We start from the raw sequence: 20,331 nt of genomic DNA, 5'->3' as shown, positions 1-20,331 counted from the left end.
GAGAAGCTTTTCAACGTCAGCGCGGTTTTAAGTGAAACACACAACAGTTATTGTAAAACATTAGCTTGTTGGTTTTATCTTCAGTTCATTTTTTTTATGGTTTTACTCGACAGAGGAAACTGAACCCAGGTTATCTAGGTAAAAACTCTAATTATTTTTATTCTGCAAATTGTGATTTAAAAAATAGTTAAATGTGAATTCTTTGATGTCAATTAATGAAACTGAACAATCTTGAACCTTATTTTTACCATGAACATACACTGTACATTATATTTATTTGTTTAATATGGTTACCTGCAATAACCAGTAATAGTAAAGAAAAAACATTTCATTCCTTACCTGTATTATACTGCTGATGTGCATCTTTGTTTTTTTATGGAAAGTTTAGCAAAAATTTCAGATATTTCCTAAATCTCCCAAGAACAAGCCAACCAAGACACCGTTATGATAATGCAAGAGAAAGCATCTAACACAGAAAGGGAGAAAACTATTTTTTCAAAGCAAGACAAAAAATAATGCATCAGAAACAGAATTAAAGACATTAAACAAAGTATAATGTAAAATGTTTCAACAAATTTTAAATGCCTGTCTGTCTGCTGCAACTGATTTCTATTACAGAGCTTTTACTTATTTTTCTATTTGATCTATTTTTATTTTTGTTTGCCTGCCAGTCTGGCATCGGGGTGAATGATGCCATCATATTCCTCATGCACTGAGCTCTGACCCATCTGGAGAAGCCTGGAAGGACTGTGAGGACCATGTGTTTTTGATTTCTTCAGTGCTTTCAATGTCATTCAGCCTGGATTTCTGAGGGACAAGGTGGAGCTGTCAGGAGTGGACCACCACCTGTCCCAGTGGATACTAGACTACCTCACCAGACGCCCGCAGTGTGTGAGGACAGGGGGCTGTGTCTCTGGCAGGCTGGTCTGCAACACGCAGGAACTTTTCAGTACCTGCGTGTTCACCTGAATAGTAAACTGGGCCAGAGTCACTACACTGTTGCTCTTTAAAGGCACGGTCAGAGAAGACTCTTCCTGCTGAGGTCTTTTGGAGTGCAGGGGGTGCTCTTAAAGACCTTTTTTGACTCTGTGGTGGCATTAGCCATCTTCTATGGTGTAGTTAGTTGGAGAAGCAGCTTATCTACAGCTGAGAGGAAGCAGTTAAATAAGCTCATCAGGAAGACCAGATCTGTCCTTGGATGCACCCTGGACACAGAGCAGGTGGTGGGAGACAGAAGGACTGTATCAAAAAAACATCACTGTTGGACAATGTCTCCCATCCCGTGCATGAAGCTGCTGCAGAACTGGAGAGCTCCTTCAGTGACAGACTGCTGCATCCTAGGTGCAAGAAGAAAGCGTCACAGGTCCTTCCTCCCAGCAGCTGTTAGCTTTTATAACATCACTGCTCCCAACAACTCAAGAAGTGTTCACATCCCTGCTGTTATTGCAGTTTATCCATTTTTTTGTAAATAGTTGTGTTTATGCGCTGTTAAACATGCGCATTTTGTGCATTTTCAAGATCATCTACTCAGTTGACCTCACTTTGTTTAATCTGATTGTGCCATTTTTAACTGTACAGTATTTTTTCTTATGCTGTGCATTTTTCCCTTAATGTACAGTCACTGCTTATGTTTCTTCGTATTATAGTTTTTATGCTTCCCTTTGCCCTTTACTTTGCTGCTGGAGATTTCCATTTCTAGTGCAGGATTTTATGTTGAAAGGTAAAAACACTTAGTTTCCGGTGTGTCTGGAATAAGTTTCTGTAATTGGCATCAGTTTCAGTCTCCTCCTCCTCCTCCTCCTCTGAGGGAAACCCATCAGGAAATACCAACTGTAGAGAAGAACGTCATTTCCTGGACAGGTAAACGTCATCTTTGACATTTAAGAAACTTTTCTTTCACTAACTATAAAACTTTTGTTAAAATAAAAAGGTTTCATGTAATAAAGTGAAACAATAAAAAACATGAAATAATTAGATATATTAATTTTATACTTGAAATAATTAGATATATTTTTACATACTGTATGTAGATTATTTGACATGTTTCAGAACATCAACACACTTTCTGATCTTTAAAGGTTAAATATTTTACTATAAAAACTCAGAAATTAGTCCAGTAAAGTTTATTGATTCCCACATTGTGAAAAAATACATATTTCCCATCATTAAAAAGATTTTTAGGCCAGAACGTAAAAATGTGTTAAAAAGCTAAAACTATTCCGAACAGTTCAGAGAAACTATAATTAAAATATTTGAACATTCTTCATCTTTTCTGCTGATATCCTGTTTGGTATGTTTTATACTTTTCTTAAAGTCTCAAATGTTCTTAAAAGTTCAGCAGGATTTGTGCTGATGGAGCCTACCAGACTAACAGATTCTGAACTTTAGTCCTTCTCTTTGTGTCTCTCTGCTTTTTTGGTTTAAAGTGTTTTTATATTTCAGCTTCTGCCTGAATCCATTGAGCCTGGAGTGATTTGGATTCCTGGATGGAGCTACTCACTCCACACTGTAGATGTCTCCAGAACCTATTTACAGGATTTCACAGCTGCCGTGTTCCTGAACCACAGAAGAAAGAAACCAGGAAATGTTGCAGAAGGAGCAGATGTAGCAGCAGCAAGCAGGATTCCTTCAGTGTGGCAGAAAAGCAGCAGGATTCTGGTGAATCAGGATGGAGAAGGTGATCAGCTGCTTTGGGAGGAGGCCAGAAGCTCTGACCAGGCTCATCTGCTTCCCCTGGGCAGGTGGAGGCTCCATCCACTACGCCCGCTGGGGAAACGTCCTGAACAGCTCCATGGAAGGTAACCCACACCTGGAGGACCAGCAGCTGCACTTTGCACCATATATCCAATATGTTTGTTCATCGAGTTACTCAAGCGACCCCTCAGTGTGCTCAGAAGGCATGAAGATCCGCTATGGCTTCATGGTTCTGCAGGTTTATAGTAGGAACAAGACTTTCTAAGATCTTTGCGATAACTAATATATGGATTTAAAATGTACTGAAAATCGATAATAAAAAAGAAAACCTCTCTGATGCACATAATAAAGTCCAGTCTGGTGCTTAGAGACACTGAATCTACTGAAGAAACACAGATTTATGTCAAGTATGGTCCATAAATTTCCTCCATCTGTTTCCTCCCAGCATGTTGAAGATAAAATGATAAGAAGCAGCACTGGGGACTATTTAATGTTTAAGGGTTAAAAAGTGCTTCAAACTGTTTAACGTTTTTAAAATTAAATAAAATAAAATACAAACTGCATTACTTTAATTTGGTATTTATCTGACCTGTCATGATCAAATAATCAAAGCTTTTTAATCCACCTTTAATTTGGTTTTATTTTATTGTATTTTAGCCTGAACACCTGCACTATAGTTTGAAATAATCCCTTTAAACCATGGACAATATGCACAATGTATTTATTGTTAATCTCAGTTTGTGAAACATCCCAAAGAAACCAGATTTTAGCTCCAACAAGGTGATTCCTGAGAGCTGGATGATGAAACATCTCCCAGGTCCAGTTTCATGTCTTTGCATGACCTTCACATCCAGAAGCTTCTTCTTTTATCCTCCAGTCTCACGGTTTCTTCATATTTTAGGCAGAAGCTGCATGGTTAAAAAAGTCTTCCGTTGTTTTAAGGATTTTTTAAAAATGTCTTGTGATGTATTGAGCGTGGAAGCAATTGACTGAAAGTTGTTCATCCGTTTGCTTCAGTGTTTGCGGTGAAACTCCCGGGCAGAGAGAGTCGAGCCAGAGAGCCGTTCTTTGAGAACATGCAGCAGATCGTGGATGAGATCCTCGCTGCTCTGCTGCCGCTGCTGAAAGAGAAACCATTTGCTCTGTTTGGCCACAGGTGAAGCATCCTACAGCAAGTGGAAGTGTTCATGTTTATTGTTTTTAAGGATTGTGTGGTGTAGTTCTGAGTAGTGAGTATGTTCCATGCAGCAGTTGGTGGTTTTAGTTTGGAGAATCAGAGCTAAATTCTCCTGCAGGAGTCGAACTAACAGCTGATTAGAATTTTGACCATTTAAAACAAACCGGATGTTTCACAGCAGTTTAACTGAACATCCTTATCATCTGCTGACCACTAGGAGACATCTGTCTCTATTGTCTCTGTTCTCTTAACTGAGCATCCTCTCTGTTAACACATTATCTGCATGCTCATAGAAGCAGGTAAGATACTGACTTTTGAGAACAGCCCCCATTATAACAAACCATACCCTTTAATTAAAAAAAATCATTTCTTTCAGTTTTGGAGCCTTCACAAGCTTTGCTGTTGCAGAGGATCTGAAGAAACTTCACAACCTGGAGCCAGTTCACATGTTTCTGTCTGGAGCTTCTGCTCCATATGTGAGTTCATCAGCATTGGCTAATTGTCATGTTTCAGGCCTTAAATCCTGCAGAACCAGAACCAGAACCTGAAGTCTTGTTTGCTGGTGGTTCCGGTCACCAACGAGGACCTCAGATGTTCTCTAAATTATTACTGTTGTCATAATTTTGGACGGTGAACCTTTAATTAAATTTTTATCTCAAAATACATGTGAGTTATATGAACCTGCTTTAAACAGGATAGAAAAATAAATGAAAATCCAAAATAAGAAAAATTATATACGGTAAATAATAATGTTTTATAAATAAAGTAAATAAAAATAACATTAAACTAACAATGCCTAGCAAATAATTAAATTACATTAAGTTAAACTACATTAAAGCTAAGTTGAACATCTCTTAAATTTCTGATTCCTAACTTGGAAACTTGGAGGCTTCTAACCAACTCTGACCTCAGGATCCAATATGGCTGCTGCTGATGTAAAATATCAGGAAAGTTGCACAAATAAAGTCTGTTTTGGCTCTTGATGGTGTCTATCACTTTAAATATGTGAGTGAACTTTGACCTTGCCTTTCATTTACAGCATTTTTTCCCAGAGGAAGTTTCCCATCTTCCTCGATCTTTTTATCCTTATCCTCTTTTCGTCTTTAAGTGTTCAGAATCACATATTTGTGATGTAATTTTCTACATGGATGATAAAATAATGACAAACTAAACCTAAATGCCTGATTTTTGTGGTTAATCAGAAACAGAGGGAATATTGCATGTGTTCATTTGACCTCAGCATTTATAAATCAGAAAATTTCTCTTGGTGCAGAAATATTTTACATCAGTTTATAAATGAAACATGTCCCTGCTCCTAACACAAACCCAGCTCAATCCTCTTCTAGTCTGAGATCCGCATTAAAGCTCCAAAAAGAAGCGAGTTACCGGATGACGAGTTCCTCCAGTGGTTAACGTCTATCGGAGGAACTCCTCAGGAGCTGCTGGCAAACCCTGAAGTTCTGCAGCTCTTCTTGCCGGCCCTGAAGGCCGACCTGCACGTCGTGGAGAACTACAGGTTGGATCATCTGTTCAGAGAGTTCTGTTTCATACTGAGATTGAATGAATTCACTGAACTAATTCCTTTCCTGTAGGTGTTCGAAACCTGACGTTGCATTTCTTGGCTGTCCCGTTACATGTTTTGATGGGAAGCAGGACATTCCTCACGACTTACAGGGTCAGTCACAGAAATAGAAAGATGACCATATCACAGCTCCACACAAGCAAAATGTTTATTTACCTCCAACACCAGATAACCAGGCAGTGAGGAACTAAGAACATGATTGTTTCCACATCTGATTAGTTGTGTTTCTAACAGCCTGGAGGAACATCACGTCAGGAGATTTCACCATCAGGATGTTTGACGGCTCTCACTTCTACCTGAAGGATGCGGGGAATGAAAAGATCCTATTAGACTACATCACAAAGATCTTGGAGACAGCAGAAATTGATTATTTATGATTAAAATGATAAAATGAATCATATATTCAGTCAAAAATGTTTATTAGAGTTCAAATTCTTTTATCTTTGTTGATCATTTGAATTCAGTCCCTTTTAATGTGATACCCTAAAATGTAATCCACTGCAACCATCAACCTTCAGAAGTACCCTAATCTGTACCAGAGACCAGCTGTGTGCAGTTTACTGAGTCTAACTGCAGATGTTCTGTTTAATAATAATGATAATAATATTAATAATGCATTTTATTTAGAAGCGCCTTTCAGGACACTCGAGGACACTTTACAAAAATGGACCCACAGTCAATAAAATCAAACTTTAAAAAAGTAAAATCAAATCTAAGAAAAAACAAATACAAGTGAATAGAGTTAAGAAAGATGGTCTAAGAGATGAATTTTCAAACCAGTTTTGAACAGTGAGAGAGGTGCTGTTTCATAGGTCAGGGGGCAGAGAGTTCCAGAGTTGAGGGGCAGAGCCACTGAAGGCCCTGCACCCCATGGTGGTGAGGGGAGAACAGAGGGTACAGAGAGGAAGAGGGAGGAGGCTGGTCTGAGGGAGTGGGAGGGGATGGAGACATGTAGAAGATCAGACAGATATGGAGGGGTGAGATTGTGGATGGCCTTAAAAGTGAGAAGAAGAATTTTAAAAATATTCCGAAATTTGATCGAGAGCTAGAAAGGCTGCTTCAGGATGGGAGAGATGTAAATGTTGGAGGGGGTTTGGGTAATGACCCGGGCAGCAGAGTAATGGACCAGCTGCAGCTTGTGAAGGGATTTATTGGGGAGACCAGAAAGGAGGGAGTTACAGCAGTCAAAATCAAGATGTCACAAGGCTGTGGACAAGAATGGCATTAGATAGAGGCGTGAGGGATGTTGCAAAGGTGAAAATAAGCAGAACGAGTGACGCTGTTGATGTAAGAAGTGAAGGAAAGTGTGGTGTCAAGGATGACACAGGCTCTTAACCTGAGTAGAGGGGGAAAGAATGTTGTTAAATTGAAAGAGAAAGGAATCAGATTTGATTTTTAATGTCCCGACAACGATGAGCTCTGTTTTATCGCTGTTCAGTTGGAGACGATTGTTAGAGAACCAGAGCTCACTGAGACAATCAGTGAGGTTAGAGGGTGCAACTGAAAAATTAGGTTTGGTAGACAGGTAGAGCCGAGTATCATCAGCATTACAGTGGAAGTGGATCCCAAATTTACGGAAGATGTGACCTAAAGGAAGAAGGTAGATGATGAAAAGGAGGGGCCCAAGGACAGAACCTTGGGGGACACCTATAGAGACAGGGGAGGACTGGAAATGGAAAGACTGAAATTGAATGAACTGACTGCATACAGAGAGATATGATTTGAACCAATTGAATGGGGTACCAGAAATACTAGTTGATGTTAGTCTGTTGAGAAGGATGGAGTGATCGATCAAAGTCAAAGGCTGCACTCAGTTCAAGGACGTCAAGGAGACCTAGCCTATGTTCTGTCTCTGGCCTCAGAGGTTCTTTAGAGAACATCAGAGAACAACCAGCATCATCAAGGTCAGGGAGAATGTTAAAAGTTTAAAGCAGGGTTAGGTTCTACAACAACATCCCAAATTTTCAACCTCTCCCAGAGTTCTGTTCAATCCATCATCTGACCATGTCTATCTGTAGACCTACCAAGACATGGACATCCACCTAAACTGACAGGCTGGGCAAGGAGAGCATTAATCAGAGAAGCAGAGATCCACAGCTCAAGTAGGATAATATGTCCACACGACAATAATTAGTTAAGTACTCCACAAATCTGACCGTTATTGAAGAGTGGCAAGAAGATAGCATTGTTAGAAAAAACGCCAGAAGAAGTCTTGTTTGCACTTTGCCACAAGCCACGTAAGAGACTCAGAAACATGTGGAAGAAGGTGATCTGATCAGAAGAACTTTCTGGCCTACATGCAGAACACTGTGCAGAGAAAAACTACTAACTGACATTAAACTGAACACACCATCCCTACAGTGAAACATGATGGTGGCAGCATCATGCTGTGGACATACATTTCTTCACCAGGGACAGCGTAGCTGGTCAGAGTTAAAGGGAAGATGGATGGAGCTAAATCCAAGACAATCCCAGAAGAAAACTTGTTAAAGGCTGCGGAAGACCTGAAACTGGGGTGAAGGTTCACCTTCCAACAGGACAACCACCCTAAACATTCAGCCAGAGATGCAATGGATGGTTTAGATCAAAGCAGGTTCATGTGTTAGAATGGCCTAGTCAAAGTCCAGACACTTCAGGTGACCAAACCTGAAATATGTTTCATGCGGGTGTTTACAAATCTCACTTCTGACACCAAATGTGGTGTTGAAAGGATATTATGGTGACCCCCACAGTCCGACTGGAGGGGTTAGATCAAAAGGATTGTTTTCCTTACTGCCAGCTTGGAAGTTCTGAAACTGACTGTTTGTTTTTGCAAGAATGAAATGACATTATAGACTAATATCTAGTTGTTTTAATACTTCCTGAAATACCCTTTAGGGTTAATGACAGGAAAGACTGCGTGCATGATAAAGAAGTGAGTTAGTGTGAGCATTTAGTTCTCACTTGTGGAGTACATTTATGCACTTTCAGGTTTAAAATAAACTCAACAGAAACAGAAAAGTTGTTCACTTTTATTTCTAAAGTCTGTTTCCATTCAGTCAGTCAGAAAACATTTACATATGCATTACATCTTAAATACTGTCCTCTGCACATTTGACTTTACAAACTGAGAATAAATACATAAATGTGTCTATATCATGCATAATACATTTTAACAACAGTTTTATATTAAAATCTAAGAAAAACAATACAACACACATGAACTCAGATCATATATTAGATTTTGTGTCCCACTAATTATAAACCCCCTCCTTATCATCCATAACATCATTTTTAAATGTTTTACATCACATTCAGGGACAGGAAACTCAAGAAGCACCGTTTGTGGATCACATCTGAACCAGAGATGTTTACAGCAACAGACGATGTTTACTGATGAGCGTAAAGTTGTTAATTTCGGAAACGTAGTTTCAGTTCAGGCGCTGACCCTGTGGTTGATATCCTGGAAACGGTGTAAAGTCTGAGGTCAGTTTCTGTGCCTCTAGGAGTCAGGTGTAATCAGGGGGGGCTACAGGTGATCATCTTGAGGGGGAGATGGAGGTGGGTGCAGGTGTTCTCGGTCCTCTTGCTCTTCATCTTCCACCTGGAAGATGTCACCGGATCGAGTCCTGGTTCTCAGCGAAGGCAGGTGGTGTCCCGGCACCCATGGCAGCCTCACCTGGGCTCGTTCTGATGGAGCCACCAGATTCACTTCTGGCTCAGCATCCGCCAACCAGGGAGGGATGTGCATCGCCGATGAGGGGTTCAGGTCCGGCATGAAGGCTGGGTTCTTGATTCCAGCTGCAGGAGAAACACAGGAACCATCAGACCTGGCTGGGTTTAAACAATAAAGGGAGTCATGTTGATGATCTACCTCCTGCTCTGTAGCTGATCTTCATGGGGAAGGAAGCATCATAGCCTGAAGCACTGTCTCCTTCTGAAAACTCAAAATCTGAAAAGATGAATGATGTTTTTAGTGAACATGTAAATCACTTGAATTAAGATGAACAACTCCTTTGAGTTACATGGTTTTAAACATAATTTGTCTCCATTCCGCTCAGCTCTTCTTCAACCACAACAAACTTGCACAGTGTCTGCATTGCTGCAGATGCTTCCATGTTCCACCTAAAGAGCTCCTACTTATGAGCAGGACCCAGAGATGACCTAAACTCCTTTACTTGTGGCCAGGTTTACGCCTCCAACATGAAGGGAGAAATTGGTTAATTTTTCATGGTCTCATCCATGAAAACTGGTCAAATCCAAAGCTCTTGGAAGCCCTCAACTCCATGGCTGGGCCTAGAAACTCTTCCCATAACCGGTCTAAACAGAAAAGGTCCAGCAGGGCAAAGACTGAATGACCCTTAGTAAGGGGATTGAACATTGTCTTCCTAAAGTACCCATCAAAGGAAACCACCAGAAACTCTGTGGTGAGCCTTCTCTTAGCACAACACGACACATAATGGCAGGAAGGGAAAACTTCTTTACTACATCTGAGATGCATGACGTTTTCAACTTCCCACCGGCTTGGGACAGAAACGGATTTATTACTCCTGCATCTAAGGTCCAGTTGGACTCTTTTAAAATTTCACACTTCTCAACAAATGGTTGAGAAGTGTTGGACCACTTGTTTGCTGAATATTGGACCATGTGCATGTTGCTTGACACCACCAGCCCTCCTGGTGTTTTCAGCCATTTTGTGTCCAGGGCAGTCTGCTCCTGCAGAGTGCCGTCTGGCGCTGTGGCTGATGTGGCTGGGCGTCCCACGTCTGACGTCACAAGACGCTATATAACAGGGCCTCCATTTTGAACCCCCACCTTCGGCTGGAGATCGTGACCCGATCACCAACATCTGAAGCATCACCTGGAGAAAAGTCCCGAGTGGATTTTATTTATTTTCTCTCGTTGGCCAATGAACAATTCATAACTGAGGTTTCTGGACTAAGAAGGCCAGAAATTTCACTTTGCCGATCGAAGACGTGAGTTTAACACGTAACTAAAAACACGGAGTTTGAGGAGACAAATCACCACCGTGTTTCATCCTAAGTCGACTTTGATGGCCAGATCACGTTTTTCCCCTTTTCGCCAAGGAGGCCAAAGGACGAAGACTGACCGCTTTCTTGGAGTTTAACTGCGGACGCACAACCACGCTTCAACCCCTTTTTCCCTTCCTCGCTCGACCCCGCTCAGAAGAAAGCCGACAACAAGTAATATCCATCCTTTATTTTATTTCTTTCTTAGAAAGCCTGAGCAGAGTAGGAGGTCTTAGTGCGATGAGATTTGCTAGTTAGAATCTAATGTGTTCTGAATGATATGTGCATGTAACCTTGTTACTGAAACTTTGATGTGCTGTGTTGATGTCTGAAGCCGCTGCGCTCTCAGCTCTGTGCGTGTTTTGTGGGGTAATTTACCACCTGAGAGTCAGTGCAGGTGCGCTGTGAGACTGGACTGCTAAAATAACCTCATGGTGAAATACCCCATTTTTCTTTATCTTCAACCTCACTGCTTGCTAGCTTGCCGCCAAAAGTTTTATAACTCTTTGTCTGCTCAAGAGTTGGGGGAGGTTTTATGACTGAGTATAACTGGGTTACAGTTGGAGCTGCGCCCCACCCTCCACTCACCCCCACACCCCTTCGTCATATTCTCATTTTTGCCATAACTGCTGGTTGATTCAATACACACCCACTGCTGTTTTGCTTTATTTTGCTTAGTTAGATATTTTACCCCTTTTGTGTAGAACTTTGCATGTTGAGTAGGTGACTTAATAAATATTCACATAGATGATAACAGAAGGCGTTCTGTGTTTATTTTGTGCAAGAGGTATTCGTCAGTCAAGATAAGGTTAAAGTTCCCCACGTTTCGGCAGAAACAGTCGATTAAACAGTGACATCTCTGGTAATAGTTATTAATTATTATGGAGTATTTAACGGTTGTAATTGTCAAAGGCGTTGAGCCACAATTACAACACCAGAAACATCTCTGGTCTTGATTCAGAAATGAGGATTTTGGTTAAGAAATTGATTTAGTCAAATTATGATTTTTAATTATAATTATTGATCAAGATTAATCAATCAATAATCATAACTCCCAACATATGGCGTCCCTGGGTGGGCCTTAAAAAGACAGACATCAAATCACTGTTGCACAGAATAAACAATTGTGATCTCCGTTAACTAGACGTTTTATTGTGAGATTTTTTGAGTTTCGCACAGAACGTTTGTGAATTAGGGGATAATTTGACTAGGGTTTGCTCAGTTCTGCTGCAGAGGATAAGATAATCTTTCAGAGGTTTTTGCAAGGTGAAAGTTGGTTTAACTTGTGGAAAATTTAAAGTTAATTTCCAAGCGGTCAGCCTGCTGGATCAGTTGCAGAAAATCAGCGCTGATAAGCAGCAGACCTGCCCCCAGTGTCCGCTGGGCGTAATTACAGTTGTGACCAACATTCTCCCAGTCAGGTAGAGAACAACACCTACATCTGGTGGCCATTCAATAAAATTGCAGTTGCAGCTGGATTTCTCAAACCGCAGACCTGCACTCGGTACCATCTGGTGGTCACTAAGGAGAATTGCATTTCCCACTTTGATTTTAATCACTCAGTTCATTAACACAGGCAGATAATTCCATCACCTATGATCAAAAGGGCATAACTTAAAGTTGAAAGTTGAAATTACAGATCATTCATTACCCCTTTTGGATAAAAGTTTGGCGTTTTGCTGGGTTTTATTGTGTGAAGCATGTTTTGATCTGACTCATAAAACTAACTTAGTTGTCTAACAAGAAGGTAGGAGATCCATATTAGAGAACACTAACATTTATCTGAAGCTAAGAACAGCATTGAATGTTTTAGTTTCGTTTTCCCATTTTTAAAATTTTATTTTGAATTTGGTTTTGGTTTATTTCAAAAGTCTTTCTCTTCTTTTTTTTTCTTTCCCTTTTTGGGTGTGTTTGCTTGATTACTCCCATTAAAGCATAGACTTGGGTAAGCCACAGTTTGAACGGTCAAACCTGTGTGCCCATTTTAAGCAAACCCATACACCTGGAAGACACATATATGAATCAGACAGCTAGCTGAACAGCTTAACCTGTTGTGTGCTGCTAATTAATTTTGGCAATCATTTAATCACTGAACAGCTTAGCCTGTTTATGCTGCTAATTTATTTAGCTATCATTTAATCACTGAACAGCTTAGCCTGTTTGTGCTGCTAATTAATTTAGTTATCATTTAATCACTGAACAGCTTAGCCTGTTTGCAAGAGGTATTCGTCAGTCAAGATAAGGTCAAAGTTCCACACGTTTCGGTAGAAACGGCCGATTAAACAGTGACATCTCAGTGACAATTATTATGGAGTATTTAACGGTTGTAATTATCAAAGGCGTTGAGCCACAATTACAACACCAGAAACATCTCTGGTCTCGATTCAGAAATGAGGATTTTGGTTAAGAAATTGATTTAGTCAAATTATGATTTTTAATTATAATTATTGATCAAGATTAATCAATCAATAATCATAACTCCCAACAGAAGTGTGATCCTTACTAGTTAGAACTCACCATGTGCTCCTCTTTCTAAACAAGGAGGTCCACCACCCCGTCTGTTGGCTAAAGGCACTGACCCCTACCAGACAGAAGGGAATGGATTTCCACCTTTAGGTTGGAAACAAGTTACCGCCACAACTGGACGTCGTACCTCGTTGTACCTCCACCAGGACAGCTCAGGAACATCTAAGATTCTGCTGTGGATTATGGCCAAACATCCCCACTTTGGTCACCTCCGTTTAAAACAGATTGTTTCAGAAGTCTTGTGGTTCATTCAGATGCAGCTTTAGAAAACTTAAGTCCTGCTGGCAGGTTAATAGACAGCAGTGTATTTTTAAGGTCATTGCTGTGGTCTTTTTGTCCTGGCATTGTGTTAACACACACCAACATGCTTCAGATCAGCAAACGGATAAAACTTCTTAGGTTTTATATCTCAGGTTGTTTTTGGCTTTTTTGATCCTGGAAATTAAAATATTAGAACTCAAAGATGTTGGAGTTACTTTCCAGAAACTAACCTTCATCACCAGAGTGGCAGCATTTATTCTTTCCATTCAGCATCTGCAATGGAAACACAATTCAGACTTTTATTTTTTAGACAAACGTATGAAATGTTAATACGTTTACTGATATAAGTCAACAGAAGTGGCTTTAAAAATGTATTTTCTGGAAATTATGAAACTTTTAAATCAATAAAATAAATAAAACTGAGGATTCATAATTCATTGCATACTAAGTGAAAAAGAATGACTTAGTAGGTCATATATCCATAAGACAGAGCGCCAGTTTAAAGGTTAGCTGCTCTTGGTTTCACATCATTTGAAAGGCATTAAATGGTGAAGGAGCAAACACATCTCAGCCTTGGAGCATTTTTCATATAAACGTTTTTAGTAAACAGAGAAAAGCTCAGACCTTCGGCTGCTGCTCTCTCTTTGTGTGCTTAGTTATGGTCTTTGGTGGAGCAACGCCCATCTTTCCAGACTTGAAGGACTCCAGACGATTCCTCATGGTTCTCTGGAAGATCTCCTGCACCTCATTTTCATCCTGGTTGATGTCGAAGTGGCTGCGGCTGTACCTGTGACGGTGCTTTGGACCGGAGAACGAGCAGATGTGAGGACAGATTAAATCTGATAGTTACTTATGTGTGTTTGATGATGTGTGCAGCTCCAGCCTGATGGACATGTTTACCTGCTTCCTGCCTTTGTAGAGATGCTGCTGCAGAAGGTGATGAGAGTTAATTTCCTCTGCTCCTCGGAGTCCTCTCATGTTCTGCTCATGCATCTCCAAGCTGACTGATGATATCGTGTCTCTTCTGTAGAGTCAGTGGTCAAAGAGGATCATTACTGGTATTACTGGTATTATATTTACTTTCAGGGGGAAAAGGAAATTCTGACAACACATTCTGTTCAAAAATATCTGAGCAGTTCTGTTTGTTTACCTTTAAAACATGCATTATAATAAAAAGAAAGTACACCCTCTTTTTAACTGTAAGGTTGTAGCATTTAAGCAAATATTAAAACCGACGTGGTCCTAAAATAATTAAAACACAATAAATTTAACACAGTCATTATTTATTATTAAATGATCAATTAAAAATTGTAAAATGAGAAAAACTAAGTACACCTTTGCAGCTAATCAGATGCAATATTATCTGATCATCATCAGTGTGAGAACCTCTGTAAAAACAGGAGTTTGCTGCTCTGTAGCATACAGGTGTGTGTTAACACAATACCAAGGTGGAAAGACATCAGCAATTAACCTTAGAGAATCAGCTGATGCGGCCCATCAACCTGAGAAGGGTCACAAGGTCATCCCTAAACTATCTAAAGTCCATCATCCTACAGAGACGAAGATTCTTCCCAAGAGGAAAACATCTCAGACATCTGCCAGTCTTCCCAGGAGTGAACGTCCCAGCAGATTCAGCCCAAGGTCAGAGCGTGAAGAAATGACCACAAACCCAAGAGCTCCATCTCAAACTCTACAGGCCTCAGTTGGGAGGTTAAAGGTTAAAGGCCCTGACACGGGGCCAGTATGGTTCTTGGAAGAGTTAAAGGAGAAATAATTTCTAAAATCAAGATGGCAGCAGGACTTAGGTTCCAAAGCTGCATCTGGATGAAGGACAAGACTTCTGGGACAATGTCCTCTGGACAGATGGGACCACAGTAGCGATATTGGACCATAATGAACAGAACCATGTTTGGAGAAAATCAAACCCAGTAGATCAGCACAAACACCTCATAGCAACTATCAAGCACGGTGGTGGAGGGGTGATTATTTGGGCTTGGTTTGCAGTCATTGAGAGGACCAGAGAAGATAAACAGATGTCCAATTGTCTCTCAGTCTCCTTACAGGATAGACACAAGACTGGAGAAACATCTGTGGAGCTTTTTTACTTGAATGATTGTTGATAGTTTAATACAAACTTTGAAAGACCTTCAGAGACTCCGGAGAACTGGTCATCTAGAAGATTCAAAGAACATCTGATGGTTTGGAAGAGAAACATAAAGAAACAAGGTTTGGAGTCAGGAGTCAGGACATTGTTAAAATGTTCTCTCACCTCATCGCTGAAGCTCCATCCTGCTCATCAGCCATATCAGCCATGATGTCTGGCATGGCATCTGCAAAGTCTTCATCAAACCTCTTCTTGAAGTCAATGAATGCGCTTTCATTGCGGATAAACTCCAGAGAGCCTCTGCGCTCACCCTGAAACAACACAAGGCCAGGATGATGTTTGACCATCTGCAGCCTCACTTTGAACAGAAACCCCCAAAGGACAGAGCGGGATCCTCACCTTGGTCACGTACTCCATAGCATCCTGCAGGTTCAGCTGGTGGAAGACGTTGAAGAGGTGGTCCTGCTTCTTTCTTGCTGATGGCTTCAATAACAGCCACGACATCCACTTCTCCTCGAAGTTCCTCCACCTTCAAACAGGAATGCACTGTAACTCCTGAGTCTGATGATGACTTTAGAACCAAGCGGACTCCCGTACTTACTTGTCCCTCATGTAGTTGTGTCCTATTTGTCCTGAAATGTCCTCAATAGCAACCAGCATGTGATCAAACACCTGAAGCAAAACAAATGACATCTTAAGCATTTCAGTGGCTTATAGCTCAGAGTGATCTGTGTTTATTCAGATAGTTACCCTGTTCTGCAATTTTTCTATGAGTGTGAGCTCATTGATGGCAGCTCTCTTTACTTTCAGCCAGTTGACCAAAGGTTTCATCGTCACTCCCTGCCAGGCAGGCACAAATATACAAGATAGTATGAGAATCAAGTCACCAAGTATATGAGGAGCAATTTATGCCATCATTTATCTTCCACTTACAAATAGTCTCCCACAAATACATTTTAATTTATCATCTTCTTTTTGCAGCCGCCAAATTTCACACAAAAATTAGAAAATTCCACCTTTTAAAATGAGGAAAAGATCACGTTGAATAAAATCATTGGTGACACAATTATTGGCGCCCCTGCAATTCCAAGCTTGAGCATATAGAGAGAGGGACCTTTTGCACACCAGAGCTCTCTTCATGTCTGGGGAGCGAGAAGGCCAGGGAAGAAGCTTGATTTCGTGTCATCAAACCATTTCTGTCTTGTTGCCTCATGAAGACCCAGCCAGACGACCTTGATTATTTTAAATGTCCTGGTATTTTAAAGAGTCCATGAAGCCGTGAACTGTAACGAGGTTCTTCAAGGTCGACTTTGCAACAGACACAGGTCCGCAGCATCACACATCCTCCACTCTACTTAACAGTGGCCATGAGGTTCTTTTCCACATACATCCCTTTGTTTCACAGCAGACCCACCTGAAGCTTTTGCTATTAAAAACCTGAATCTGATTTTCATCAAACCAAAGGTTGCAGCTCCAGTTAAAGTCAGAGCAGAGTTTAGAAAACTCCACGTTTACATTTGTAATGGTAGGACAGGTAGTTTCCTTATTCTGCCAAAGAGCCAGTAACAGCATGTAAATTACTGATGTTCTCTAACAATGAACTTTGGAGATTTGTTTTTGCTTCCCTTCCTGTCCAGCTTTGCTTTTAACAGATCCAGTTGGCGTAAATGTTTTAATTATTCCACTGACTGTAGCTATGGCGAAGGAAGCCCATCGCAGCCATTTCTTCAAGATGTTGTTCAGTACAAAGTCATACAGCTGCAATAAAAGATTTATTTATTGTGAGGATTTTTATACATTTTTACCACGTTTATATTTCCTAGTTGGAGGAGAACTTCCTGTTTTAGTAAGAACTTCCTGTGTCGCTTACTGAATGGATGGAATGGATGAAAGAATAGATTCAGATGACTGTTTATGTAATAACTCTGTGAGAGGAGAGAATAAAAGACCTTCTTACAAGCAGCAACAACCAAACATAAAACTTTGAGCGCTGACCTGAAGAATCACAGTGAAGTAGACGACGATGAGAGTCGTGCACACCATCAGGTTCTTCTCCTTTATCTTTGTCTCATCCAGCATTGCTGCCAGCCCATAAGCCACAGCCCCTCGCAGGCCACCGTAGCCCATAATCAACTGCTCAACAAAATCTAGCGGGACGAGTCGGTACCTGTTCAGGATCCAGGTGAGGAAAAACACACCTAGAACACAAACACGGAGTGTCAGCTCTGTGACCTTTAACACTGGCTTGTTTTTCCTCTCAAACAAGATGACGACAGCTGAAAACTCTCACCGATGAATCTGTACACGAAGATGAAGAGCAGCGTGAGGAGGATGAAGCCTGTGTTCCACACCCAGATGGTCTTGTCAATGGCAGAGATGCCGAGGAAGACAAAGATTATGGTTTCCGATCCGTTGGCAAAAACCTTCATGGCGCAACGGACCGTTTGGACGGAGTTTTCGTTCATGTTTAAGTTGATGTACTTCTGACAGCAAATACCGCAGAAAACAATCCTTCACAGCAGAAACAAGGACAGTCAGGGAATCTAAACATATTTCAGCCAAAACTGGATATCTTTTAGCTCTTTTGGCTCAGTTAAGGTTCTGGACTGATCTGTGACTGGGCCAATCATTCAGAGCCAAATCTGGGCTAAATTCTATCAATAAAAACCTGATTTCTTCTTCTGGAATACTCACGAAAGGATGGAAGACAGCGAGAGCATCTCGGCCGTGAGGTAGGCCAAGTATCCCAGGACGAAGATGAAGCCCGGCTCAATAATCTGGACGTTTTTGGTGAATCTGGTCAACAGAGAGACCAGCAGGCCGAACACGAAGCCTAAGAGGGAACCCCCGAATGCCACCACGAAGAAGGAAACTGTTGAAATTAAAAGAGGAAGTTCAGGTTCCCTGAATTAACAGGATTTACCAGACAGATCACCCCTCCTAAAAACCAATTAAATATCTCACCTATTCCTTTAATGATTTCTTTAGCATCAATTCCACCTCCTCCAAGAGACACAAATGCGTCAAACACGTTGAAGAGCACCTAAAAGATGGAAAAACAACAGATGAATGTCGGACTGTGGAGTTAGAAGCTACCGTGAGGGAGAGATCCTGTGGTCGTTGTTTGGATGTCCTTCTTGTTTCTGTCAGGGAAAATAAATATTTTAATGCGTATCTTTTGTAAAAAACGTTTTACTGTTATTGGTGCTTATGGCTTGATAAAATATATCACAATAAATATGCACAAGACTACAGGACAGTTTAATCCCTTCAAACTCTCTCCTTGAGAGGAAGTTCAACATGTACGCTTTAAACCCTTTTTTAAATCTCCTGATTTTCAGTTTTTAAACATTTATTCCCAAGAGAAGCATCTGGTTTCACCTGTTAAACTGATCTAAATCAGCAGTTATTATTATTCTTAATATAGGTTTTCCAGGTCCAGTTACTGAAACTAAGTGACAAAGCAGTCAAAGTCTAAAGGAAAAACCCTGAGCAGGACCGCTTTAAAGTCTTTGTCTTTGGATGAAGAACAGAAAGAAATGAGGCTTAGGTTTGAAATGAGCAATTTCTATACCAACCACCCTACAGAGAACTGAATACGAACCACTGTCACGCCGTCGTTGAGCAGCGACTCTCCGAACACCATGATGAAGAGGACCTCATTGACATGGACCTGCTCAAACACGGCGATGACGGCCACAGGGTCAACAGCGGCCATCAGACTGCCGAACAGGAGGTACTGCAGCAGCCCGATCTCAATGTCGCCTGCAAGACGAAGGTCGGGGAAAATCAAGCGGAGATTCTAGAGCTGAGGATTCAACCTGAAGACCTTCTACCTGGGAAACATCTGAGTATGAACTCATCTCCTGCTCAGTGCTGGAAGGAACAGTCCTAAAATTCACCAGAACTTTAAGGCAGGAAAATATGAATAATTTAGTAAACATGTTGGTGAAATAAACCCTAAACACATTTTCTACAGTAATATTTTTATATTTCAGATATACGATCCAACTTTTCATATTAACGTTGGTTATTTAAATCAAAATGCCTCAATTAATCATTCAGCAATCTTTCTAAAATCATATTTATGAGTTCAAAATGTTTATTCATTTTTAATGTTCAATCCTTCTTTTAATTTATTATTCATAATTAATTTTAAATTGGCTTTTTAAAAATATATTTTCGTATACAGTATAGATTCAGAGCTATTTATTTAAATGTTCTAAAGTGGATTCATTATTCATGAATTATTTGTTCATTTTATTCAGTAAACGTCCCTTACCTAAGTTTAACATTAAAAAATAAATATTCCTTTTTGTTTTCAGTACTTTATTTTTTAATTATCATCAGACTATAACAGTGTGTGACGATAACACTCCTGTTTAACTCCAAATGTTCAAAATCCCGTTTTATCCTGTAAATTATGACCTGAATGTCAGCAAGTTAAAACGATCATTTCTAATTTTAAATTTAGTTTAAGGATGTTTAATTTACTCTGTTGTCATATTTATATTTGAATATCACATTTAATTTTAGGAGAGCTGAATTTAAAACTAAGTTTTGTTTAAATTAATCTTTTATATTTATAAATATAAAAGGTTGTTTGGTTCGACTCTTATAAATTGTGCCTCTAGGAGGCGCTGTTTTCTTCTTGACTTGGACCAGGCGAACCCAGCAGCTTTGGTCGGGTCCAGCAACACAAACAAGGCAGGCTATTACAGAGGGAAGGAAAAACGACATGTTACTTATTTCTATTTATGAAAGCCTCATTTAGAATTAAACATAACTGTAAATATAATTATATCAGGCGACATTAGTTTGCTGTGAGGCTGAGGAGCATCCAGGTCTTCGGGAGATAGAGACTGGTTGCTGTGATTCCAGCTTATTCCCATATCTGCCCATATTTATGCTGACTACATAATAACACCGCTGTCATACTTTCAATGCTATTATGCTACAGATTCACTACTTATAAGAG

At 40.3% G+C, this 20,331-nt stretch overlaps 2 protein-coding genes across 4 annotated transcripts in view; one reads left to right on the top strand and one right to left on the bottom strand.

The window, feature by feature from the left end:
* The first annotated feature begins 2 nt into the window (after positions 1-2).
* Positions 3-5,853, top strand: olah (oleoyl-ACP hydrolase). Of its 2 annotated transcripts, XM_047384559.1 has the most exons (8): positions 3-138; positions 1,776-1,860; positions 2,443-2,798; positions 3,712-3,850; positions 4,248-4,347; positions 5,218-5,387; positions 5,464-5,546; positions 5,673-5,853. In XM_047384559.1, the coding sequence occupies exons 3-8, from the start codon at positions 2,669-2,671 to the stop codon at positions 5,828-5,830; spliced, it is 780 nt and encodes a 259-aa protein (XP_047240515.1). In that variant the 5' UTR covers positions 3-138; positions 1,776-1,860; positions 2,443-2,668; the 3' UTR covers positions 5,831-5,853. The 2 variants fall into 2 exon arrangements, with proteins under 2 accessions (XP_047240515.1, XP_047240516.1); XM_047384560.1 differs by lacking the exon at positions 3-138 and having other exon boundaries at positions 1,685-1,860; positions 5,688-5,853.
* A 2,595-nt stretch (positions 5,854-8,448) lies between these two features.
* The window catches only part of LOC124879811 (sodium/hydrogen exchanger 3-like), a 35,596-nt gene continuing 23,713 nt past the window's right edge, over positions 8,449-20,331 (bottom strand). For both annotated transcript variants that reach the window (XM_047384557.1, XM_047384558.1), the window contains exons 3-16: positions 18,958-19,118; positions 18,318-18,396; positions 18,048-18,225; positions 17,644-17,864; positions 17,349-17,551; positions 16,104-16,193; positions 15,955-16,025; positions 15,753-15,882; positions 15,519-15,664; positions 14,150-14,273; positions 13,874-14,047; positions 13,480-13,522; positions 9,307-9,384; positions 8,449-9,233 (exon numbers count right to left, since the gene is read on the bottom strand). In XM_047384557.1, coding sequence (XP_047240513.1) covers positions 8,962-9,233; positions 9,307-9,384; positions 13,480-13,522; positions 13,874-14,047; positions 14,150-14,273; positions 15,519-15,664; positions 15,753-15,882; positions 15,955-16,025; positions 16,104-16,193; positions 17,349-17,551; positions 17,644-17,864; positions 18,048-18,225; positions 18,318-18,396; positions 18,958-19,118 — 1,970 coding nt within the window. In that variant the 3' untranslated portion in view covers positions 8,449-8,961. The remainder of the gene's footprint in view (positions 9,234-9,306; positions 9,385-13,479; positions 13,523-13,873; positions 14,048-14,149; positions 14,274-15,518; positions 15,665-15,752; positions 15,883-15,954; positions 16,026-16,103; positions 16,194-17,348; positions 17,552-17,643; positions 17,865-18,047; positions 18,226-18,317; positions 18,397-18,957; positions 19,119-20,331) is intronic.

The sequence above is a fragment of the Girardinichthys multiradiatus genome, chromosome 13 (genome assembly GCF_021462225.1).
Source record: "Girardinichthys multiradiatus isolate DD_20200921_A chromosome 13, DD_fGirMul_XY1, whole genome shotgun sequence".
In the NCBI taxonomy this organism is placed as follows: Eukaryota; Metazoa; Chordata; class Actinopteri; order Cyprinodontiformes; family Goodeidae; genus Girardinichthys; species Girardinichthys multiradiatus.
This window is presented reverse-complemented; position numbering and strand designations above follow the sequence as displayed.